The 25,895-nt window shown below is 36.0% G+C and overlaps 2 protein-coding genes and 2 non-coding genes across 20 annotated transcripts in view; 1 reads left to right on the forward strand and 3 right to left on the reverse strand.

Moving 5' to 3' along the window:
* The window catches only part of LOC104587456 (casein kinase 1-like protein HD16), a 51,833-nt gene extending 32,681 nt beyond the window's left edge, over window positions 1–19,152 (forward strand). For 12 of the 15 annotated variants that reach the window (XM_088898544.1, XM_088898545.1, XM_088898541.1 and 9 more), the window contains 15 exons: window positions 6,058–6,186; window positions 6,732–6,805; window positions 6,903–6,972; window positions 8,475–8,530; window positions 10,587–10,658; window positions 10,834–10,928; window positions 11,696–11,762; window positions 11,861–11,990; window positions 12,099–12,317; window positions 12,402–12,544; window positions 14,070–14,244; window positions 14,357–14,447; window positions 15,406–15,563; window positions 17,905–18,093; window positions 18,866–19,152. In XM_088898544.1, the coding sequence (XP_088754670.1) occupies window positions 6,058–6,186; window positions 6,732–6,805; window positions 6,903–6,972; window positions 8,475–8,530; window positions 10,587–10,658; window positions 10,834–10,928; window positions 11,696–11,762; window positions 11,861–11,990; window positions 12,099–12,317; window positions 12,402–12,544; window positions 14,070–14,244; window positions 14,357–14,447; window positions 15,406–15,563; window positions 17,905–18,093; window positions 18,866–18,925 (1,728 nt within the window). In that variant the 3' untranslated portion in view covers window positions 18,926–19,152. Of the gene's footprint in view, window positions 1–2,190; window positions 3,082–6,057; window positions 6,187–6,731; window positions 6,806–6,902; window positions 6,973–8,474; window positions 8,531–10,586; window positions 10,659–10,833; window positions 10,929–11,695; window positions 11,763–11,860; window positions 11,991–12,098; window positions 12,318–12,401; window positions 12,545–14,069; window positions 14,245–14,356; window positions 14,448–15,405; window positions 15,564–17,904; window positions 18,094–18,865 lie in introns of those variants that run through there. The other 3 variants (XM_088898536.1, XM_088898537.1, XM_010245073.3) reach the window with 3 other exon arrangements.
* A 2,708-nt stretch (window positions 19,153–21,860) lies between these two features.
* Window positions 21,861–21,945, reverse strand: LOC148802642 (small nucleolar RNA snoR116). The gene has a single exon (XR_016083311.1). It is a non-coding gene; the product is annotated as a small nucleolar RNA snoR116 (small nucleolar RNA).
* A 79-nt stretch (window positions 21,946–22,024) lies between these two features.
* On the reverse strand, window positions 22,025–22,111 carry LOC148802643 (small nucleolar RNA snoR117). Its single transcript, XR_016083312.1, has one exon. It is a non-coding gene; the product is annotated as a small nucleolar RNA snoR117 (small nucleolar RNA).
* A 1,720-nt stretch (window positions 22,112–23,831) lies between these two features.
* LOC104587455 (Cation efflux family protein) overlaps window positions 23,832–25,895 on the reverse strand; it is a 28,626-nt gene continuing 26,562 nt past the window's right edge. For all 3 annotated transcript variants that reach the window (XM_010245070.3, XM_010245069.3, XM_010245071.3), the window contains exon 7: window positions 23,832–24,357. In XM_010245070.3, the coding sequence (XP_010243372.1) occupies window positions 24,178–24,357 (180 nt within the window). In that variant the 3' untranslated portion in view covers window positions 23,832–24,177. The remainder of the gene's footprint in view (window positions 24,358–25,895) is intronic.

The raw sequence follows: 25,895 nt of genomic DNA on the forward strand, positions 1-25,895 counted from the left end.
CATGGAATTGCTGGCACTCTTGTAAAAATATTGTGAAAATCAGAATCCCTGGAAAATTGTGTATTAGAAATTGAAAATTTGGCATGAATACTTATATTTCATATTGCTTTTGGAGTTGTACTTTTGGAACTCCTAATGGGAAGAAAGCCTGGAAAAGATGACCCCAACTCAATGCCAATCTATTGTCACATGGCTATGTTTTGTTCTTAATCTCCATCTAGGCTATAAAATTTATAGGAAATCAACAATTAGATCCCTACTGTACAAGTGGAATGAATTCGTGGTTTATAGGGGGTTACTAGTAGACTATGAGGGGCAGTATAGTCTATTTATCCCTTTTATAACCTTCTCTCTCTACCTTAATTTTCCAAAAAAATAAGTTACCTTAATTTTCAGAAATATAGACTTATTTTTTTATTATCTACTCTCTCTCTACCTTAATTTGAGAAATAACGTACCCAAAAAATAATTAAAAACCTGTTTCCACAACCACTATTATTAGATATAAATTTATTTTAAGTAATTTTTTCTAAGATATTTTCACCAAAAAATACTTCTCAACTTCTTTTTTTTTTTTTTTCTATAACCCTGCAAGGCTGCAACACAGGGGCCCTTCCGCTAGTCTTGTATATATTCCTCTATCTTTCTCTTTCTTTTTCCACCTTTTCTTTTAAACCAAACACAAGTCAAAAGTTTATAACTAGTAGCCCACCTCGCGGCTGCGTGAAAGACCTTCTCAGTCCGCAGTCCTTACCTTCCAAACAAACATGGGTTTGAGTTTGAACAGCTTGTTCCACCACATTGAAATGCTGAAGAGGCTGAGGCGGGCAGCCAAAAGGATGGCCAACTGACAGCCGTTTTGGGCTCTCCCAAACAATTGATTTAGTAGGTATAATCCCCTTTTGCTACGAACCCTGAAATTAACATTCCATACGGTGGGGTCACAAATAGGAAAAGGCTGTGATTTATCTTTTTAAGGGCTGTTTGGTTGTGTTTAAATTTATTTAATAAACATTTTGTATGGCATTCATTTTATTTTTCTCACATGGACGGAGCAGAATTTTATTTGATAAGCGATTTAATCAAATAGAAGAAAATGCCTATATACGTAGCACTGAATTGATATCGTTTTTTTTTTTTCCAGTTTTAAATGACATTGTAACCAAACACCATATTAGTTCAAGGCTAAAACTGAATCCACGTTGTAAAGCCAAAAGCATGTTTTTTATTGTAATATTGTCTTTTAGATATTTCTTTTTTGCAACATCCAATTACGTGGGCCATTTGCATGAAATAGAAATAGAAATAAAAATTTGGGAAAATTCTTGATTAGTACCCTAGGTTTAGTGCCACTTAGGCCCCCAAATTTTAAAACGGGATAATTCAGTATTCGAATTTTCAAAATGTGCTAATTTAATACCTATTGTTAATTTGTTGTTAACCATCCGTTAAGTGGTATTTAAAAAGACATAAATGCACTTCTAGTGTCATATAATTTTCTTTATCAACTGTTCAAGCATTGATAAAAAATAAATAATCTCAAATATTTGTTTTTTTTTTTTTATTTAAAAAAGTTGAGATCACTATAATGCTCATTAAGATATGATCCTAATTTTCTTAGATAGAAAAGACAAGGATTTGGGATTATTAAATTTTTGTTAGTGTTTGGATGATTGATAAAGAAAATTAGATGACATTTGAAGGCCATGTGTTTTTTCAAATATTACTTAATAATTGTTAATAATGGATATTAAATTAGCATGTTTTAAAGTTAGGGTATTAAATTGTCACTTTTAAAGTTAATCGACCAAAATGGCACTAATCGCGAATTGTTTTTAAAAATTAGGAAAAAAAATAAAAAAGGAAAGAGAAAGGGTGAAAAAATGGAAAATGGAAAGAAAAGGACCGACGATGCGACGACGAAAGAGGGAGCATAGTGTCGATGACTCGGTGAGACTCCGTCCCATCATCCCGAGCCATTTGGGCATTGGGGTAATCAACCGAGTCACTTTGTCTGGTTCGGAAGGGCTGCCCACGGAGCGCGCCCCACATATCATCCCTTCCGTATATTGAGAACATTTTTCGTATTTGTCACGGAGAAATGTTCCCAATGCACGAAGGGGATGAATGCTTGGGCGTTAGTGGGGCGCTGTGCGGGCGGCAGCCCATCCCGTCTGCACTCTGTCCCATACTCACACATTACCACGCGATCTACGATAAATGTTGTCCTTCTCGTCTCCTCAACAAACGAGGGACGGAAAAAAGGGGGAAAACAAATCCTTCTCAAACACGACCCCCCATCTCTCTCTCTCAGGTACGTTTCGGACATAGCGTTTGTTTTCTTTGTTTCTGCGCTGCAAAACCCTAAAAGAGAGTTCTATACTGTTGCCTGCTAAGTGTTAAGGAAAAGCTAGTTTCTGCTGAATCCATTCATCACGTTATTAGCTTCTCGGTTGATCGTTGCCTTTTGCATCTGTTGCATCAGTGGAACCTTTCGTTCTGTGTTTTTAGGGTTCACAGAGGAATTCACTGCTTCAGCAATGGTAGGGAAGTCGCAGTTTCGTTGAGAAAGATAATGGTCGGATTGGGAGAGGTGGTATTTCCCAATTGCATGGGCGAAGAATGCCTGAGCTGCGTAAAGGGGTACGTCGCCGTCGTGTTCCGACCGTAGATCAGCGAGGGAAGTCAAGAGGTCGAGCTGTGAAGGAACTTGAGCCCTTGGTCCGGAGTTGCATCAGAACCAGAGCGGCGGTTGCGAAGGAAGCAGCGGAAGCTGCTGCTGCTGCTGCGGCTGTTGCTGATAAGACTCGGACGGTGAAGCAGAGGACGAGACTGGCGGCGGGGAACCGGGCGAAGGCGGCGGTAATTGTTATTTCGGAGAAGGAGAGTGAGTCGGGTGGGGAGCGGTTTAGGGAGGTTTTGGAGGAGGGGGAAAGAGGTGATTGGATTGAGAAGCGAGTTGAGGAGGTTCGGGTGGAGAGTCGAAGAAAGGGAGCGATGGATGATGAGAGTGGTGGGTTGAGTGCCAACAAGGCTGGTGGGCAGGAAGAAGAAGGGAGCACTGCTCCTTTTCCTGAGAGGGTATCGTCATTTTTCTTCTTTTCCAACTCAAGAAGTTGATTTCTTTCTAATTATCTTATTGCAATATTGATTTTCCCTTGCTTCTTTCACATTTCTATTTACTGTCTGCATTATCCATTTTTCCCCATCTTGGTTGGTGCTGGCTATGATTTCCTTCTGACCTGCTGTTATAGTTATTCCAGTGGAAAAATTAGTTTTGGATACTGTTTTCACCATCTTGGTCATTGTAGGGTTTAGTATTGTGATAAGAACCCAACTTTTCGTGTCATTTGATTCTCAGACACTTCAAGTTACCCAAAATACCTATCTCACGTATGGTATTGTTATGTATATGATCTGGTATGTATGTTGGATCCATTAAACTAACTGACCCTATTTTTTTTCTTAATTGTCTTGAAAACGTCTCTAAAAGCGTACATAATATTTTGTCTTTATCCCCTAGTTTATTTGATATAAATGAACAACTGATATACAAGATAAATGCCATTTTTCTTACCAAATATTTACTTGGTAACAAAGACAACATTTTGGTACCTTTTTGTAGAGATATAATGTTAGAACTCAAAAATTATAATTTATTTTAATACTGTTTATTTTCTATAGATGTGTCCGTGATTCCATGTTTTGTGATATTACCCCTGAGCTTCTTAGGCACGTGTTGGGTTCTGATTCCTATGTCTATGCCCATGCAACACTGTCTAAAAGTAACCATTCTTGATCACTTTTAATACTATATACTTTTCTATAGATGTGTATGCAAATCATTATTTTCTCACCTTACTGAGTCAGACTCTTAGATGCATGTTGGATTCCAACTCCCATGTCTATGTCCATGCAACACTATCTAAAAGTGACTTTTTTGGTGCTAAATTATGATGGATTTAGTACGGATTTGATACTGTCCACTACATTAGATATGTGACCACATAAACCATAAACTCAAACGGTTTAAAAAACAAGTAAACCATTAATTGACTTTCTTTGAATAGTTGCTATTAGAAGTTGAAACTGTAATTTGTGCACTGCTGTGGGTTGTCCTTTATGCAATGGGGATTTTGAAGAAATTATTATAACATATTATATTATGAATTCTGTCTTACTGTGTTAAAATTCATTTATTGCATTTTCTTGTTGGTATTTCCTGTTTTTTACCCGATATCGCTATCGACATTGAACTACTCTAAAATATTAAATGTGACTTCCTTGCATGATTAACACTCTTTGATCTGGTTCCTAATTAAGAAAATTTCTATTGCTTAAAATTGGATTCTATATATCTTCGTGTTGGTAGAAATTCTTAGCCAAATCTCTTGATTATCCAAAAAAAAGAGGTAAGTTACAGACAGCTGCCCTGTACTTAGGGGTAGTGATACTTAGCACCCCCTGAACTTTTGTATTCCAGTATTTTGCTCTTGCCGTTAGCATTCCATCAATTGGCTTCATGGAATATTCCTTTAAACATATCTAAAACCCCAAGTTGCCCTTATGTTTTTTTCATGAGACAATTTTTTCCCTTTTAACTTGCTTTTTTTTATAAGATCTGAATTCTCACATGTTTTTCTCAACTTTCTTTCAACAAAATTCATCTTGTAAATGCCTTGAGAATTATTGGTTCATCATTGCCTTGAGAATAATTCGTGCCTCAGAATGGTTATTTTCATCATTTTGATATTTGCTGTTGTCAGTCCATAAAATCTTTAATGGGCAATATAGTGATTTTACCTTCACTGTGAACCCCATTAGCAAGCCAGGGGGCAAAGTGCTGTAATCTGCAAATTCCAGAGGGGGGAGCCTTTGTCGCAAAACAAAGTTTGGCAGGCTTAGTGTTACCACTTCCTAGGTACAAAGTGGCTATCTGTAATTTACCCAAAAAAATCTTAGTGAACTCTCCATATATCAAGGTATTAAGGTTAGACAAATTTGACTAGTGGTCGTATACCTCCATCCGGGTACATGTACTCTAACCGTATACAACAAAGATCTCAACTAGAAAGGAGACCTATCCAAACTTACTGGCAGTGGACGTATCCTGAATCTTCATTCAGATAGGATTTAGATCCTACAATCCTGGTTTGTGCATTTGTATAAAACATTTACAATTTATTGGGATCTCATTACTTTTTCTGCTCTGATCAATTGTAATGCCTGTTTGTTTTTATTTTTAGATTCCTTTAATATATTCAACTTTGTTGTTTGCATTTTTTAACCCGTTCTAGTGGATGTGTTTCTGTACTAGAAGCTAATGGAAAAAGAAGTTTTGAAACTGAATATCATCTTCATATTAGTGTTCAGTTTAAAACAAAAACCAGAAGTAGTAAACCGACATAGAAAAAAGTAGATCAGATTAAGATAGGGGCAAGATAATGAACAGCTGAAGAAAGAATTTGCAGTTAGAAGAATGGAAATGAAAATCAATACAACTGTGACGGCATGACGACTGATTGAAGTGTTATTTTATTGTATTTTGTGATAGGAAAAAGTTGCTTGATATGTAATCCATTCAAGAAGTTACATTGATACTTGGAAGGCAGAACTCTATTACTAGAAAATACTATCCTTTTGCTTGTGGGTTTTTATTATTGTACTTCTTTTGGTCCAATTATTGCCTATTGGGATTTGTTTGATTGAATGAGTCTTTGAGATGGACATGGTGCATGCAAGTGGCTAATGAGGTACATGCACACTGTATAAATGTGCCACACATGATGCATCTATGCTGCGGATAGTGTGTTGTTCACACTTCACATGCTTTGTTAAGATTCCAGCATGACATGAATAAGGCCATTGCCAATAGTTTGTGAGGCATAACACTCATAATCCCAAAGTACTTGTGAAATAAGTCAATATCTGAAGTTAAATTAGGGAGGTCATTTGATAATGTATATTATCATGGTGGTGGTGCTGGTGAAGAAGCTAGTGGTTATGCATTGTATATGTTGCTTTGTTGTTAAATCTCCTCTTTGGTTTGAGATCCAGGTTCAAGTAGGAGGATCACCGGTCTACAAGATTGAAAGGCGGTTAGGTAAAGGTGGTTTTGGTCAGGTATTTGTTGGTCGCCGTGTATCAGGAGGGAATGAAAGGGCAACAGGTTCTGGGGCTATGGAGGTAAAATTATCTTACCTTTTTTCTTATTATTAGCTTAGTTCTCTTATTATTCGTCATAAATCAACAATAATATGTGAAATTAGGTTTATATTTGTTATATCATTGGAGGTCATTAGGTGGAAGAACTGTTGTTTATGGCTTTGTACAATAAGGATGAAGCGTCCTGAACTCATATGCTAGACAGCTAGAGTTATTGTCAGGCTTTTGTGTAAACTTATTGTTGGTTTATACTTTATAGGATTCCTCAGAGCTCCTATTCTGTTGTTCCCATTGGTCCATTTTTGGGTTTCTTCTTGAGTTGGTCTAAAGTTCAGAAACTTGGTTGTTTGTCTGGGATTCAGTTGGATGGTTTGGAGGAGCTCTTTTTTAGTCAGTTTCCCCTCTTTTCTTCCACTATTATGCCTGTCAAATGACTATAAGTTGGAATTTTTATGGTATTTATGAATGTTCTCTTGGACCTTCTTCTATCCTTCTTTTACTTATGAATTCTTTTGCCCCCAAAGTTTTCATGGATTGGTTGTTGTTGTCTATTTTGTTCATAGCAGGTTGCTCTAAAGTTTGAGCATAGAAGCAGTAAAGGCTGTAACTATGGTCCTCCTTATGAGTGGCAAGTTTACAAGTATATCTGCAGGCTTTTCTCCAACCATTTATTTTATTAGATTTTCTAATATCTATTTCCTATCCACATTTATTTGTTGCAATTTCTTGTTTAACAGCGCTCTTGGTGGTAGTCATGGAGTCCCTAGAGTACACTATAAAGGGAGGCAAGGTGATTATTATGTAATGGTAAGATTTATATTTCTCCTTCCCTCCTCTCCCTTCTCTTTTCTCCTTTCATATAATAAAAGAAAAGAAGCTCATCTATTTTTCTTTCATGATTTGGCATTGCTGTTAACTACCATTTGTTGATTAGTATAATTCTTTTTTCTCTTTGATAGTTAACTGAAAGATGATTTTTTTAAAAAAAGAGTACAAGGAATACAGTACTTGAGGGGGTGATAAAGCATCACCAAAAGACAACTAATACAAGAGAAATCAAGACAACTAATACAATGCTCCTCAAAAACCGAGTAGACACCAGACCCAGAACACCTTTGACAGACTTGTTCACATTTGAAGGTTGACCAGAAGTTTCCCCTTAAAGAGTTTCTTAATTTTCCTGAACATTCTTGAAGTGTGTCAACATCCAGTCCATGATCAATAAACTACGATATGGGCACATATCTTCTCTGTACTTCTGCACTTTCTTTAAAAAATTCTACTATTTCTTTCATTCCATACCCAAATATTTTGAATTCATAGATTTTTTATTTTTCTTCCCTCTTGTATGCATGGTGTTCTGAGAAAATTCCTCTAGTGCTCTCTGTCTGCTTTGGCTGCATTCTCTACACATATAATGGACTTTGGAATCTGCTCTTCTCAAGTGGTTTGTTTAATGCTATCCATAGGAGCAAGCCATGCAAATATTACCAGCCTTTGAGGGATGAGACTGGCTCATATTCCCCCCATATCTGAACTCTCGATTTTATTTCTAATTAATGCCTTGTAATATGATGTAACAATTAACTTCCTATTACTGCATTCCTTCAACCTTATCTCATCCTTCCTCCTTGGGTCAACTTGTTAACCTTCCAATTTGCTTAGAAGTTAATACATTCCTCCAATCCCCAATCCAACAATGATCTTCTAAATTTTTGAGCATCATAGCACTTGTTCACCCAAACTTCAAAGCACTGAACTTTAGCAATATCTATGACAGTCGTATTTTCCTTTTCATTCTGCAAGTTCTTCTCAATTATGTCCAGAACTTGTTGCCATGTCACAGTACTAGAAGCTTTTGGCCCTATTGGTATTCCCCAATAATTGAATGGAAGTTTCCCAATCTGATAATTGAGTCCAACAGCCTTTAATCTTGTCTTATTACTCCAATTCCAATCAATATGCTTTTGGATACATTAGCCTTCAGACCTCCTAACAACTTGAACCCTTTTAAGATGAATCTAACGTTTAGATCTTGCTCCGCCAAAGCATCTAGGAATGTGAGAATATCATCCAGAAGTGATTGTTGATTACTCTAGCTCTTATACGGTTATACTGCTTTCTCTAGGTGCTACTGTGTTCTTTTGATTTTTAGCTATTCATCATCCACTGTTTCTAATTTGTCATGTAATTGTTCTATAATGTATATGTTGTCTGTGGGCTATGTGCTCCTTTTTTGATTTATCAAACGATTTTCTCCTTATCAAGAAATATTTGTGTGTAATTTAGTTTTGTTCTACATATCTCAGGTTATGGATATGTTGGGGCCTAGTTTATGGGATGCATGGAATTCTTCAGGGCAAGCGTGAGTATTTTCTTTCATAAATTCTATTGTGTCTTGACATTGTTGCCTTTAATTTAGTTTTTCCTTGACAACGGGGGCATGCCTATCCCCTCCTAATCTTGTTGTTATGTTAGGGAGTTCAATTCCCCCCCTGGTCAATTGTAATTTCTGTGTTTTTGTTTTCTCTTTAACTGTTCATTTTAAAGAGATGCTTAAAATACCTAAAATATATCATAATTTGTTAATGATGAAAATGTTCCTATTTTTGAATAGGTTAATTTTTAGTCAGTTTTGTGTTTGTGCCTTGTTCTTGCTGTAAATTGGTAAAAGCTGAATTCATTGGTTATTTATGGGCAGCTATTTCTCTTATTTCCTTGTGGAGTTAATTTGAACTTGAACTCATTGTTGCCCTTTCAGAAAAAAAGTTTTAAACATTTTGGGAAGTGATACCGGACAAGGTAGGGGTTCTTACAAATTCTGGATCTGGCTGTGGGCTTTGTGGGGTGAAGGCGGGCTTTGGGTAGTTAATTATGAGGAATAGGTATGGTGAAGCGAGATATTGTACAAGGGTTAGGTAGCTGAGGCCAGCTTGATTTATGTAATTGTCATTGTGCATATTTTTCAACTTAATGAATATACTTTACAGTTACCACTTACCATTCAAGAAAAAAAGAGAATAATTCATTATGTCTTGTTGTTAGAGTAACTACAAAGAGATAGGCCACTTATAAGAAGAAGAAAATGAGTGAGAGGGGAATAAAGGAAAAAAACTAGCAACAATCAAAATTCTCTAAACTAAACTTTATTTCATCAAGTCAATTTTATTTTTTCAATTACAGTCGTTTTATTTATAGACTCATCACAAGAACCCTTATGTCCCTTTATGGATTCCAATTTAGACTGGGAAACTGACCCAAAAGTACAAAACAACTTTTTTTGACCAGTGATTCAGTGATTGGACAAATTTTGACCACTTGAAAACTATGACAGACACAAAGCTAACCCATAGGGACACTCAAATAAGGATTCTATCTCCTTGAGAAACTCTAGTAACAATTTGCTTGTCCTATTAAAACACTACTGTAAATAAGCCTGAAATTAATGAAAACAGTAAATCACAATTTTATTGTGAATAGTTATTACAGCAGGAGTTGCTTCAAGTCTTTAATAAGAAGTCCATAAATTACAACAAATAGTAATTTTGGTTTACTAATAACACTAAATTTCTAGAAGACAATTTATTTCTCCATATTCATTGCTTTTGTATCTACATCATGGGGTCTTACACTTTTGCTTTGATTCTTCCTGATTGGGGTTTTGTTAGTAGAAATTCCTTGTTACGGTGTTACCTGTACTGATGTAACCTACACTTTTCCATTGTATGTTCATGATAAGGTTTTACAAACACCTCAATAAACTTGTTTCACCATGGTAACTCTATGTGGACAAGCTGTTCTTTGGAATCAATTTTGACAAGATTTTTTCACATGATGCCATTATTTCTCACAATAATTCATGAATGGGCTAAGTTCAGACACAAAAAAAAAAGAAAAAGGAAAAGAAAAGAAAATGACAAGAAAATATTAGTTTTTTATAAAGAATTTCCCCTTCTCTTTCATGATATGCAATCAAGAACTTGAGAACCTGAGTCTATATTGTCTTTACTTGGATGTAAAGAGCAATAATAGGCTATTAGGTTTTGATTAGGAAAAAATCACTAGAATTTGTGGTCTAAATCTCTATATTCTTTTAAAATTTGATTTAAGAGAGGATACCAATAAAAATGATTTAAGAGAGAATGACATCAAGGGAAACATAAAGATTCTTATAAGTAGAGCCACAAGAGATGGTCAGTGCAGATTGTGCCCAATGATTCAAACAATTTGTTAGGTTTCTGATTCTAGGCATATGATTTGAGCACAAATCAATTTATTCAAAAGCAAGTCAATAGTAGCATTCATATGATACCCCACTTCAATTTGAATGGTCTGATTTGAGTTTCGAATTGTAACATTGTAACAAGATTGGTTGCTAGATTTTTGACATATCCTTTTCGGCATTTTTCTAAAATTTGCAGGATGTCCACAGAAATGGTAGCCTGCATTGCAGTTGAGTCTATATCAATCCTAGAAAAGATGCACTCTAGAGGGTAACTGTTTGTTATCTACATTGCTTGCATTATTATCTTTTTCTTAATCTGGGATTTTCCTTTTGTCATGGTATTCTGCAAGTGCAGCTACCCTATGGTCTAGAGCATCTTTTTTCTAGTCAACACCGTTCCTCTAATACCTTGTTATTCACACAATTTCTCTTTTTGATATTAGTTATGTTCACGGTGATGTGAAGCCTGAAAACTTCTTACTTGGAAAGCCGGATACGCCACAGGAAAAAAGGTTGTTCCTTGTTGATCTTGGATTAGGTAAGGAAGTTAAGTAGTCATTAGTTTATTCATGTAGACAAACATTGTGTCCTCTTTGACCTAGCTTTCCTGAGCATTTCTTTTGTTGTTCCTTCTTGTGAACTCCTGAGCCCTCTCACATCCAACTTATGATCCTCATTCCGCCTGAAGCAAAAAACACTGAAAAGCCACCTGGTAGGCCATCTGCCTTTTGCTGTCTTTCCTGCTACTATCTGCTGTGATAAGTCAATGTCAGAACCCTAATGACCCTAAACCCCAATTTATCAATATTCAACATTGCATACCAATCCCGAAACACAAGGGTGGAAGGAGGGAGTTACAAAGCTGCTTTTTAGCCCATATGAATGCCAGAAATTTCATTTTTACCTCTAGTTAGCAGTATCGAAATTGATTACACATTTTCAAAATAAATAAAAGGAAAATAATTAATATTTAAAAAAATGTAATGTAATGTTTATCAATTTAACAATGATAGAACTATAAAAATATAAACAGTCAAAAAATTTGTAAAATATAAAAAATGTATACATAAAAGGGTACAGAATTTTGTTAGTTTTTGTGGTAAATGAATACAATAAACAACTTACTCTTTTTTATTTTATGTATTAGAAAATGCTTGCTCATGAAGCTTATGTCACATGCCTTAGGGAAGTGGACTGCCTCATGTCATGTCTCAGTGCATGAAAGCACTGGTTGCAATAAAACTGAGGCACACCTCAGTGTATGGATATTATACCTTTTTCATTCACTGTTTGTTATATGTGCAGCAACAAGATGGAGAGATGATGCTACTGGTCGACATGTTGAATATGACCAACGCCCAGATATGTTCAGGTTGGTTGATGTTTATGCTTTCATATGATGATGGTGCAATTTTTTATTATAATATTTATTTTCATTCTCAATGTCATTTTCCATGCTTGTTATTGCAGAGGAACTGTTCGTTATGCTAGTGTTCATGCTCACTTGGGAAGAACTGCGAGTAGGAGAGATGATTTAGAATCTCTTGCATATACTCTCCTCTTTCTTCACCGTGGCAGGCTACCATGGCAGGGTTATCAGGTAATGCATTCTATGATTCTATCCCTATGGTGTTAAAGTTTGTTTTAAAGTTATTCTGTATGGCTTGACACATTTTTTAATGAACTGACATACATTATTTTTTTACAGGGTGATAACAAATCCTTCCTAGTTTGCAAGAAAAAGATGGCGACATCTCCTGAAATGCTTTGTTGCTTCTGCCCTCCACCTTTTAAACAATTTTTGGAAATTGTTGTGAACATGAAATTTGATGAAGAGCCCAATTATTCCATGCTAGTATCTTTGTTTGAGGGATTGATTGGACCAAACCCAGCCATAAGGCCAATTAACACTGATGGTGCTCAGAAGGTAATAAGCACATATTTGAGCCTGATAGAGTTCTATAATGACTATTATTTCTTACTACTTGAAAATTTATGCTACCTTTGCCAGATTATCTGTCAAGTTGGTCAGAAACGGGGTAGGTTGACCATTGAAGAAGAAGATGATGGACAACCAAAGAAGAAGGTCCGTTTGGGAGTACCTGCTACTCAGTGGATATCAGTTTACAACGCTAGGATGCCAATGAAACAGAGGTACATTGTTACTGTTTTATAATAACATTGTCCTTCACAAGCAGTTTAATTAAATTTTGATTTAATTTTTGTCTGAAGACATAAATGGAAGTGCATGCCACTGAATGTAATGGAGGGCATTGCAAGATTCATGTGGCTGACGACAAATATCTACTAGAGGTGTCAATGGGTCAGGTTATGTGGTAAATCTGCATTGATCTGTTGTCCTTAATCAGGTTTCCGGATGACTCCCAAGACAGCTAGCTGTACATGTCATTATGAATAAGTTTACATCAGGAAAATCAAGAGGGAGTAAAGATAGAGTGCCAGCACTGTCCAAAATCAGAATATGTATATTGCACTCTTTTCTAAACTCCTTGGAGCATGTGAGGAGAGAAAAATAACAAAATCTTAATTTTGTTCATAATTTTTGCAATTACATTTCCCTAAAATTTACATTCTTATTCATCAAATAAAAATACTACTCTTGTTTAAATGCACAGAAGTCCAAAAGGCAGCATTCTTATTATGTTCCGGTTCAAGCATTGATGGCTATTATAGGGTTAATTTTGTTCATAATTATGTGGTCGGCCTATTGTTGTATTGGTTCTATCACATCCCAATCATTTCCACATGTAGGCATTTCTTCTCCACATTAATAAAATGACTGTTCTGTGGGGAACAATCCTTTTCGAATGAACACTCAGACTTCCAGATCAAGCTTTCTTCCAATGATCCGTACACTTATGATTGCTGTTTGATGCAATGCCAGTGAACCTCACCGAGGTGGTTTTGTAAATTCATCCCTCAGTGTGTGTGTTTATATATATATATTCTGGTAAGGTTTGTAAATCCATCCCTCAGTATACAAGGAGTTATCAACTACATGACTACATCCCCGGAAAGAGTTGTCCTACCTTAAAATTTAACTGTAATGTAAGTGAAAGTGGTTAACCATCACTTATGTATTCCCTGTTCTTGCCATTGGTTGCTGTCAGTGTAGTGGCAATTTAATTTTGATTGGTAAGAGATGAACAAATTTTATTAAAAATTTTCAAAAATATAGTTAATATGATGGATAATAAACAGCAAAAGCATTATCCTTAGCTGGATCAGTACATCCAAAAAGTTACAGTGAATGACCCATGGCCCATACAAGTCCTCTTTTTGCCACCTCTGGTGGAGGAGCCCATCATCTCATTTGCTTATTTTCAAATCTAGTGAACCCTCTGTATGCTGAACACTTGGCCTCCCTAAGAAAGTCCAGTGATTTAAAAGGTGCGCATAGCACACAGGCCAGGTGCATGGTGTGCACCTGGTGTGCCTTAGTTCAATTTTGTTTTATAATTTTAATTGTGGATCTTTCGAAAAATATCTAGTATGAAGAAGGATGAGAGAACATTAGAAAACAACTAATAGCATATTGGCATTGTTTTATGTAAATTTTGATTGGAAACAAAATAGCATATTGTACTATGTAATAAATGCTCTAATAGTTAAGATTTGCCTACTGGATGCTCATTTTTCCCTCCTGATCTATAACAAGGTACCATTATAATGTATCTGATACACGATTGCGCCAACATGTGGATAGAGGAAATGAGGATGGTCTGCTTATAAGTTGTGTGGCATCTTGCTCCAATCTTTGGGCACTCATAATGGATGCTGGAACTGGTTACACCAGTCAAGTTTATGAGCTGTCCCCATACTTCTTGCACAAGGTACAACTGTGTTACTATAACAAGTTTATATCTGGAACCCCTGTTGGCTCAGTTCTTGTTATATGTCAAATTACATTATATATTTTAAATTTTGATGCTTGAATCATCATAGGAATGGATTATGGAGCAATGGGAGAAGAACTATTACATCAGTTCCATTGCTGGTTCTACAAACGGAAGCTCTCTGGTGGTGATGTCCAAGGGTTGGTCCTCTTTCTGGCTGCCCAATTCATCTTTTATTTCAATAATAAATATATAATTGAAAGAATACTAATATGACATTTTTATGCCACAGAGTGGAACATATATTCTATTATTATTATATATCAAAACTGGCAATGAAACTTTAATACGGGCGTGCACATTCGTTTTTCACATTCATGTAGTAAGCTAGCTAATATTGAAAAGACTAGGTTCGACCATGTGCTCCAATTTGGCTTCTTGTATTACATATTACACATTTTCAGGGGACTTGGGTGGGTACAGTGCAGGGTGCACGTTAGACCCATGAGCAATATCACAGGCAGCCTGCAATTAAGTGGGATACAGTCATCCACTACAAAGTTTGTTTATTTATTTATTTTGGCATACCAACTCAGACCCCTAGGTTGGTTGTCTACTTGATAGGCCGTAGATACATCTACTGGGTTGCCTTCTCAATGCCTGGGCAACACTTAAACCATACTTCATCTTATATACGATATGCCCAGTGAAGTACAAACTCGGATAGGGGTTGATTCATGTTCGCTATTTATGTCAAGATATGCAAGTGTCTGCAATTTTCTTTTTCCTTCCATGACCCCACTTTTCTAGATGCCATTTTAGCTGTCTTTTTAGTAGCAAGAAAGTTTTGTTGTGGATTTTCTTTTTTGTTCTAATTTACTTCTCTTTTACATTATGAAGGTCTGATTGTCCTCAATTTTTGTACTGCTGACTTCTGTCTGTTTTGTTGTTTTTAATTTTACAACTTTCAGGTCCTTTCTGATTAATCTATAATATTTATTCTTTTGTGGTTATCTTTTTAACCATAGTCCAATGTTGTATTTCTTGGTAGATTGAATTTTGTTCTTATTAACATATTCACCCACTCAAGTGCAGATGTATACATCACAATTGAATCTTAATTATTAAACTGGTGAAGTTTTGGCAAAATTTCTGTAGGCACCCAATACACACAACAATCTTACAAAGTCAGTGATTCCTTTCCCTTTAAGTGGATAAACAAGAAATGGAGAGAGGGATTTCATGTGACTTCAATGGCAACTGCTGGCAGCCGATGGGGTGTTGTGATGTCTCGCAATGCTGGCTTTAATGATCAGGTCAAGTTTCACATTTGGGCTCCTACTCTCAACATTTATTAAATATTTATTTATTTATCAGTGAGGTTTATTTAATGTTATGGTGCAAAAGTGAGATATAGGGATCATTTCACATTTTCACGGATTCTCTTTACACTCATCATCATCATCCATGCCTTCTCACAAGTTCTGTTTATACTCGTATTTTTTATTTTATGATATTTGGGAGGATCTTTGGTAGGGGAACTCTGCTTTCAAAGAAATATTTTCTTAGTTATTTTTCTCTATCTAATCATCAAGGCAGAGTGGTTTCATCTATTGTTTCTTTCGTGGGTACTAATTTTCCTTGGGATCTTGGTTTCCATGGATGTAGGGATTTCCTTTGTTTTGAACCTCCCCTCCCTCTATGAAGGAGTGTTTCTGGACCCTCTCGCCCTGATTCCAGAATTTAGTTCCCCTGTGCCTATGGGAAATTCTTTTTTGCTTTCTTTAAATTTTGTTCTCATCATTCATTGGCTTCATTGCATTTCCTGTAAGGAAATTTGAAGTTGGTTGGAACCATCAGAAATAAGGGCTTTCTGTTGGAAGGTGTTCCACCAAAATATATACACTCGTGTTGTGATCTATTGCTGAAAAGAAGACCTCACTGTTGTTTGTCCCCTCATGCATGTTTTGTTTTGTTTTGCCAGAGTAGTCTTTTTATGACTTAATGATCTCCCTGTTTGTTATTTGGATTTGGGAAAGGATCTTCTCCTTGTTGGTTGCTGGTGGACCCCTCCCCATGAGATGGAGAGTTTCTTTAGGGTAACTTTCTTTTCACCATCAAGAAAGAGAGGAAGAGTCTTATAGAGATGCACTGGGGCATTGGCCCTTTTGACCACTCCTCTGTGCACGATATTACAAGAACAAAATGAGGGCCGAGTCTCCAGGCAAAAGACTATTATCTCCTTTATTTGGTGCCTACCAAACAATAGTGCCTACAAGCCTAATTTTGATCTTTGCAGTTTGGGTAACCCAGGACCTCCTGGGGACTAATTAGGGATTTCCATGACTGCACAAAGCAATCTTCTCAGGGCTTATAGGTTTTGGAAACTCAACAAGAGCAGATCTTCTAGCAATACTTCATAGAACCAAGTTGGTAAGGCAACTAAACATCACAGAATTGATAGTGGAAGGGGATTCAGAGGTTGTAGTAGCTTTGATGAAGGCTGACAGCAAGGGCACTTGACACTACAGAAGCACCCCAAGGGAGACAAAAGCTATGATGAGGGTAATGAGTATGTTATATTCATGGATCCACAGAGTGGGGTCTAAATAATTCAGCTATTCATGGGGACGTTTTTATGTATCTACATATCATAGGGTCTGGTCACAGTTGGACCATCTTGAGTGTGCTTGATAGTTGTATATACGCACTTAACTTTTCAATTAATGAAATTTTAAGTAACCAATCACAATATTTGGGATGCATAAAATAATTGCTGTTTTGTCAACGAGTCATCAGTTATGATACTCATTCCTATACATGCTTAGCATACCCTTGTTGGACACAATGTATGCCTGGTGTGATACTGGATACTGCATGGATACTTCTAGGGTACTCTGCTGCATTGTAACTTCCAAAATATATAAAATTGGAATATTTACAAACCATAATATGAAATGATGTATTATTTAGAGATTTAATTGAATTTGAGAATGATATAAGCATCAGGAAATCACACTTAAAGAACTAGATTCGAAAGCATGATATAAATATATTAAATAAGTTGACTGTATCTGAATCTTTCTCTAATCTTAGGAAGTGGAAAGTTGTAACCCAATTTCATGTCCTTGTGTCTGGGCATCACTGTTACTGAGAAAGACATTCAATTTCTTGAATGCTTTGAATGACCAATGATAGTACATCAATCAAGAGAATGTAACACCTTCATGTTCGCTTTGGTTTTTGATTTATAATAGCCAAAAATCTCTGAATTTGCTGTTATTTGTGAAGGCTGCATATTTCATTCTTCTGAATTCTCCTAGAATGAAGAACCAGAATAAGAACCGACTTCTCACTCAGCCATTACGATTGTTTTTTCTAATATGTGCTGATTTTTTTTTTTTGATAAGCTTAATATGTACTGAAATTCAATCTTGTTTGACTTCTCACTCAGCAGTATTCTTCCTTGTGATGTACTTACTTGCCTTTCACCCCATCCATAATATTTGCCATTGTACCATCATCTGATGAGTCTTTCCTGGTGATTCTCTAAATAGTTATTTCGTATATTGTATTTTGTTTTTAATTGGTGTTTCATACTTTCATTGTATATCTGGATTTTTTATTCATTTTGATATTTGTGACTGGCTTCTGCAGGTTGTTGAGCTTGATTTTCTCTATCCAAGTGAGGGCATTCATAGACGTTGGGATAATGGTTACCGAATAACATGTGCAGCTGCTACATGGGACCAAGCTGCTCTTATCTTGAGTGTGCCCAAACGCAAACCTAGTGATGAAACTCAGGAAACCTTAAGGACATCTCAGTTCCCAAGTACGCATGTCAAGGTGAGACCTGACGCGGATGGTACTGTTGTCTGTTGCAAGGATGTACAAGGGGGTTAAACAACCATTTTAAAAGACATTTCAGGGGTTATTTTTCTTGGGTACTATTTTCTTCTTTTTATGTCAGAATGTGAGGCATACGCCTCTAGCACGCCTCATGAAAAAAGCGCAAGAGGCATATGCCTCAGAGGTGTCAGCGCCTCTGGCATACGCCTCAGGGCGTTTTGGGAGCGCCTTGCCTGGAGGCACGCCTCCAGGCATACGCCTCCCATGCCTTTTAAAACACTGATTCCATCTCTATTTGGATCCGAAGTTCAGGACCAGTGGTTTCTGTTCTCTCTTCCCTCTATCATATGATGGTCTCAACTTGTCCATTTGCTTGTGATTACCCCATCTCAACTTGTCCATTTGGTTGTGATAACCCCATCTCAACTTGCCCACTTAGCTGGCCTCCATGTTTAGCTGTTTCATATATTATTGTTATTAATGTTACCTTCATCATGTTTACCCCCAAAGGTCACACCACCTCTTTATCTGTAATTCTGTATTATTGGTTCAGGAATGAGTAATTTAACAGTTGTGACCGTTGATTGTTATGGATCTTGATGGTGTAACTTTTCTAGATATAGCTAATTCTAGAGGTAGGTCGTTGATTTGACCAGCTTAGATGTTGGCAGTCCATCAGTAATTTTGATATTGGTGAAAGACTAGCAGTGATTCAGTTCACAGTATTGATATCTTTTGGCTGATTAAGATTCTGGTGGTATATGTACAGGAAAAATGGTCAAAGAATCTCTACCTCGCGTGTGTTTGCTATGGACGCACTGTATCTTGATTCTTGAAATAGGAGCTTGCCGTCAACTTGCACAGTAGATCTAAAGCTTGTACTTTTAAAGATGTATATTTGCTCAGAAGTAACTAGTAAGGTTGTCATTTTCTTTTCTACTGTTCATTGTATATCTCTTTGATTAGGGAACGAGAAGCTTTACTGCTGGTGCAGAAGATTTTTCTCCAATATATAATTTAATTTTATGAGAAAGGTTCTCATACGATTGCTTTAAATTAGGTATCAGGCATTGGCAATCTTTCCTGTTGTTTGGCGTGCTTAATGCCCGATATGGGCCGTATCTGTCCAATATGCCATAGTATCAGTGCGTATCGTATAATATCAGCCGATACACACCGATACAGGGGCATATTAAACTCGAATTTAATAGAAAAGTGCGGGTTTAACATGATTTGATCACTGATTAAGATGGTTTCACTAAAAAAAGCTATCTTCTATTTTGTGATAATAAGTGATAAATTATCTTTTATTAAAATTAATAATAAATTTAATCTAAACAAATAATATAAATTAAAAGAATAATATTTAAAATTATTATTTTATAAACCAATAAAATAAATAATTTATCAAATCCATATATATATGATTTTTAATTTCAATAAATTTATATAAATAAAACCATTATTAATAGAATAATTATTTTAATACTTAGAATTGTTTATGTAGACTTGATAAATTATAATTGTTATTTTATAAATTATTAATTAATATTTTAATTTGTATTAATTAACAATATATTTATTATTTACAAAGATGAAATATTTAAATAAGAATTAATTTTTTAGTTTAAAAGATTCATAGATTTGATATACATTTAAAATTATTTATTTTATTAATTAAAATTTATAAATTTTCATATGATATACATTCAAAATTTTAATAGATTTGACATATTTTAAGTTAAGAGTATTAATGGTAATATATATTTTTAGATATACCATTAAAATATACAATTTCTATGTAGTTATACATTATTTTTAGTTATTTTGACATTAAACTTGAAGTTATTAATATAATTATTGAATTTGTATACATTTCTTTAGTATATTCATACATTTCAATATATTTCGTCTGTGTTGTATGTTTTCCAAGCATATCCATATTCATATTCCAATTATTTGATACGTTACCTGATATCAATATTTTAATACTTGGTACTTAGTTGAAGCATTTATAAATTTGTGAAATATGAACTTGTTTGTTTGGAACTCACGCCACTAATTCTCTTTTCCTAAGTGTGTTTGGCATTGATGTTGTTGCTCCAGAAAATGATACATTTGCACCAGGTTGAAAAAAATGGTGTTCCAAGAAATGCTTGTTTATAGACCTGACAAAAAGTTGACCCAACCCGCGAATATGACCCAACCCAACAAAAAAAAACAGGGTTAGGGTCTCATATTTACCTACCCAAATGTGAGAATGACCCAACCCAAAAAAAAACTGGGTTGGGTTGGATCATGGGTCAACCCACTGACCTGATTCTAATTGGGACTGTTTATGTATTGTTAGAAGTTTCTACTAGTTAATTTTTCTTTATTTTTTTTAATTTCAGTTATTTTTTGGGATGACCCGAATTGACTCGGGTCAACTCTAACCCGAACATTTAGGGTTAGGGTCTAGCATTTGATAACACAACCTGAAATCAACCCAAAGTGTCTTGACCCAACCCGACCCAGCCAACCCAATTGCCAGGTCTACCTGTTTGTTTGGAACTGTTTTTCATAAAAAAAATGGTGCTCCAAACTACACCTTGAAAATTGAGGTGAGGCTTGCAGCAACACCAAATTTGACATTTGGTTTTTAACAAATAAAAACTTTACACCCTAAGGCTGAGTTTGAAAGGAGTATAAATGTAAATATGTAGCACGCAAAACCTTATATTTCCAAACTGAGCCTAAAGAATTTGAGACCGACTTCGGGGCAAATCTGTGCCCACACTACTCTAAAAGCTTTTTGTAAGCTTGCATTGGGAGATACTCTCAATGCAAAGCAGTAAAAGCAGCCCAAATGGGCTTTGCTCTGACTGTAGCCGAACTCAAAGAATTTAAATGGCCAACAGATACGTTGGACGTCGTCATTGATGTCTATATATTTTCTGGGAGATTTTTTGTATTTTACCCTTCTTGGATTTTTAAACTTTATCAACTTCAAAATTAACAATTATATAGGTTTTCCAAGAATTAACACTTCTATTAGGCCATGTTTTTTTCAAAGGGGCGCATATTTGTCCTTTGCCAGTTTTTGGGCAAATAAAAAAGGTTAGTATATGGATTTTTCTATTACTATACACTTTTGGGTGATCTACCATACATACTACAAGTTTCTTATTTTTCTCTTCATAATAATGAAAATCTACCCCTATTGATATGTTGAACTAAACAGGCTCATCTCCCTGGCATGAAATGGTGTGCAACGACACTCCAATCGGCTTAATTTCTAATTAGGATTTTGGCCAAATGTTGAGATTTTGTGGTGTACACCAGATCTGCTACAGAGCATTTGTTTGAGTTACCGAATTAGCACTAAAAATCAACATATTGTCTTGCCCAGTGGCTCGCTCAGGCATCATGAAACGAAAGGACGACAAATCCGTAGATTCTCTCTGTTTTTGATCCATCGGTCTTCAAGATATAAATCGCAGAGCAACGAGATCTACCAAGAATTTAAAGCTTCTTATTTAAGTTGAATAATATCCGAGCATCTGAATGCATAAGCTGCAAGGAAAGAAACACAGCACATGCCAGAATCTCCACTCGATTTCTCTATCGGCAACGTACAGCACTGAAAACGCTATAGAAAAAGCGCATCAGAGACTCTAATTTGTTGCCTTCAAGCTGTTAATCTGCATTCACGCAGACCCAGATAAACAACCATCCTAAGCCTATTTTTTTTCTTGAAAATGAGGAAAAAATGCCAGAAAGAAAGGCTCAGATAGTAATGATTTTGATGACATCAACAAGCCCTGAAGCTTTCATAGTTTGATGGTATAATCATCGTCGTCATCGCCCCTGTTTCTTCTCCAGCAAATAATTAGTTGAAAAAACAAAAGCAAAAAGAGAAAATGGGGTCTGCAGAAACACAAGGGGATGGCCTCAGAAAGCTAGAGATGAAGAACACATCAAAGAATCTGTAAGAGATCTCAGATGGTACGGACAATTTGAGGCATCACAGGCCACTATAGAGATCCTTGGTTCCTGTAGATCCAGCATCCACACTATGCATAGTGGAAAAACAGAAGAAGAAAAGCGAAACAGAGGAAACTGTGAGATAAACCCTAGACTCGTTGAAGGAATCAGAGGCAGAGAACAGAAGATGAAATGAATCCAATCTAAGACGACCATCAGTTCATCTTATATAGTAGTGGGATGACCCGAATTTTGCGTTATGGACGTTGGAAAAACTTGGAAACCCTAATCCCTGCTGGCGTTGCTAATATGATAAATTTACTATATTACCCTCACAGTTTCATTATATTATTGCTCGCAAAATATGCACAGTGCAAATACTTTAGAACAAAATATAAGGTTTTCTGCACACTACATGTTTATGTTTGTACTCCTTCCAAACTGAGCCCTAGAGAAAATGACATCCTCTTGGGTAATTTATTGGGTAAATTTCTGAATGACCGTTGCTGAATGTCCACAATAGTCATACAATTGCTTTTTTGACCAAAATATTAATTTTCTAAATTTTCTCTTCATATTAATTATCGCCCCAAACCCTTGCAATCTAATTTTTTTTCAAAATTGATTCATGTTCCACAATTTCATATCAATCACTCAAAGGTAAAGTTGGAATTTAAAACTCTTGTTTTTTTGTTATTATTCATAAAATTTGTACTTTTTTTTTTTGTAGAAATCAGTCTCAATAGTAAGAGAGGTGATAACGTTTTTGTGCCTCTTATTAGAAGATTCTAATAGAGATGTCTACTTATAATTATATGAAGAAGTTTAGGGATTTTTTGCCTGCACTCTACTTCAGTATTCTGATTTGTAGCCCCCTTTTAGTCTATTAGTAGCCCCCACCCCCTATAAAGTATAAACCACATCCTGTCCATGAATTTGACATAATCCACGGGCAGGATTCAGTCAACCCCTAAAAAATCCTAGCTCCACCTAGGGGTGGACTGAACCATAAAAACCTCAAAAGTTTAAGGGAGATGATTGCAATTATCAAACTTTAGGAGAGATTTCAACAAAGGTCTGGGGAGTTTCAGCAATTTACCCTAATTTATTTTGAAAGATGTGGTATCCCATTACCATGTTGTATAGACCTTGATTACTCTTTATAACCCCAAAAAAGAACAGATGTAGCTAAATATGCAAGCAATTGAATGGATTGAAAACGTTGTTGGGCACCAAGGGATGTTCAATTCCTGGTTGTGTTTATGTTTCATCTGGTTTAATTTAATTTACGAATTCATCCAAAAAGCATGGTTCACCGGCTTCAACCAAACTCATATCGATATGGCTTCATTCAAAAAGTTTCAATTTGATGATCGCCATATGATCACAAGTAAATGGTGGAAGTACACGTACACATGAATCATATAATCAAAACCTTGGTTTTCAAATTGTCGATCTACAGTTGGATCATTCGGCTCAAAAACTAGAATCATTTCTTTGCCAATTAGGTGATTGAACCATCAGCCCATTCAACCTGTACAGTGAATTTTATCCATTTTTATTTTTTAAATTACAACGGGCTATCTGTTTGGTTTGAACGGTCAAACCACTGACCCAGAAACTGATGGCTAAAGCAGTTTCAATTCAGGTTCAGTTTTTAAAACATTGATCAAAACTTACACTCTAGTGGTTGGTTCTGGAACCATACCACCCTTTTTTAAAACCCTAAACCAAACACCACCCTAATGGTTGCAATAGCTATACAATCATAAATTGACCTCCACTGGGTAATGGATTTATGAACTAATATAATGGTTGTGATGATTCAATTACAAGAATAAATTCACCTCTAAGGGGATATTCAGTATTTAATCAACTATGCTAACAAGGTCCTACATAGTTCCTTGAGACAAGTTCTGTTACATCTTTGGTTCATGGGAAGATATACTTCCATTTTCAAGAGACCAAAAACATTATACCCAGCGTTACTTTTTTCTCTCCAGATGTGCACAGAAACAAAGCATGACATAACAGGGATTAAAAGCCTTCGTTTGTATCTTCTCTGTAGATTGCTTTATCATAACAACAACAACCACAAAGATGGCAATTCCAAAATCAAGGGTCGCTGTCAGGCAGCCTGCTAAGAACAGTGTGCTCTGGTCTGTGATCACACTCAAAATCTAGATGGACAAATGCCCGCTCAACTTCAGGGAGTTCCTCAATCTTTATCTGCAAAGTCTCTCCAATTGCGTGGGCTTCTTTAAGTGGCAAATCTTCAGGAAGTTCAATATCAACCTATTATTTCCGATCAAAGAAAATATGTTAACTTGAAAATGAATGAGAATAAACTGTGAAAAAGATGGAATAACTCCATTGTTAAAGGAAAGAAGCCATAATTGTGCCAAGTCATAGTGTTTTTAAGTGACTCGGGATCTTCTACTGGGTCCACTACGCTGTGGAATGGGCCCTGTCCCCAATCAGATCTGGACATGTGTTATCTATTTTCTCCTTATTTTTTTTTCTACTCAGCTCTCTCTCTCTCTCTCTCCTTCTGAACCTTGACAGATCACTATCAGATCTTTGAAGTTGATTATCTTGAATTGAGACGTGTTTCTAAATCGTCCTCAATCCATGAACTTTCGAGTCCCCTCGTACTAATAACGAAATTAAGTAGTTGTTGGACTACTTCTATAATGGATTACGAGAACAGATCTCCCTTCTGCACAAAATTTAATACCTACCAGTCTAAATTTCATTCCTGATTACAGGATTCACAACTGCTATAAAAGATGAAAACTTAACCAATAGTTCCGCATCAAATTAACCACTGCTATATCCTTCTTAGGTGCTCTTTTAAGTCAAATTCTCAGTAGAAAAATTGCAGCTTTATATTGTTTCACAGGACCCCTCACCCCTAGGTTTATCTTTCAAACAGCAACACACACAAAAAACAGGGAAGAACTTTATGTATGATGTATGATGTACGATGTAACAGAGAGTCCTACGATCCCCTGGGTTGTGCTACTATAACAGTTGCTATAAAAGATGAAAACTTAACCAATAGTTCCACATCAAATTCACCACTGCTATATCCTTCTTAGGTGCTCTTTTAAGTCAAATTCTCAATAGAAAAATTGCAGCTTTATATTGTTTCATAGGACCCCTCACCCCTAGGTTTATCTTTCAAACAGCAACACACGAAAAAAAAGGGAAGAACTTTATGTATGATGTATGATGTAACAGAGCGTCCTACGACTCCCTGGGTTGTGCTGCTGTAACAGTTGGATTGTTCCATTGTGACTTGGGTGACCAGGGTTCAAATCTGGGAAAGAGTCTCTCTATATGTGCAGGGTAAGACTATGTACAACTGTCCCTCCCCAGACCCCAAATTGGTGGGAGCCTCGTGCACTGGGCTGCCCAATATATATACTAGCAGGGACCCATGCGATGCATGGGAAAATCTGAAAGATTGAATAATTTTATTTACTATTAATGAATTGATAAATTAATAATCAAAATTTGTTGTTAATTAACTAAGACCCCATTTGGTCCGTGTGAATAGGAGTTTGGAATCGGAATGGGCTATTCCAATTTCAACTGTTTGGTTGGATAGAATTGCAATTCCATTCCCATTCTTGCTGGAATGCCCATTCCCTCATTCCTTGCCCCTCCCTTGGAAATGAAATCCCATTCCTGCTGACTCCAATTTCCATTCCCATTTGTGTTTGAATCAAATAGACTATGGGAATGGACCATTCCGATTCCGATTCCAAAGGATTTTGACTCCAATTCCAATCCCTATTGCAAAGCAAACGGACCCTAAAAGTATTCAA

Source organism: Nelumbo nucifera, chromosome 2 (genome assembly GCF_055504915.1).
Source record: "Nelumbo nucifera cultivar China Antique chromosome 2, China Antique-T2T, whole genome shotgun sequence".
Taxonomy (NCBI): Eukaryota; Viridiplantae; Streptophyta; class Magnoliopsida; order Proteales; family Nelumbonaceae; genus Nelumbo; species Nelumbo nucifera.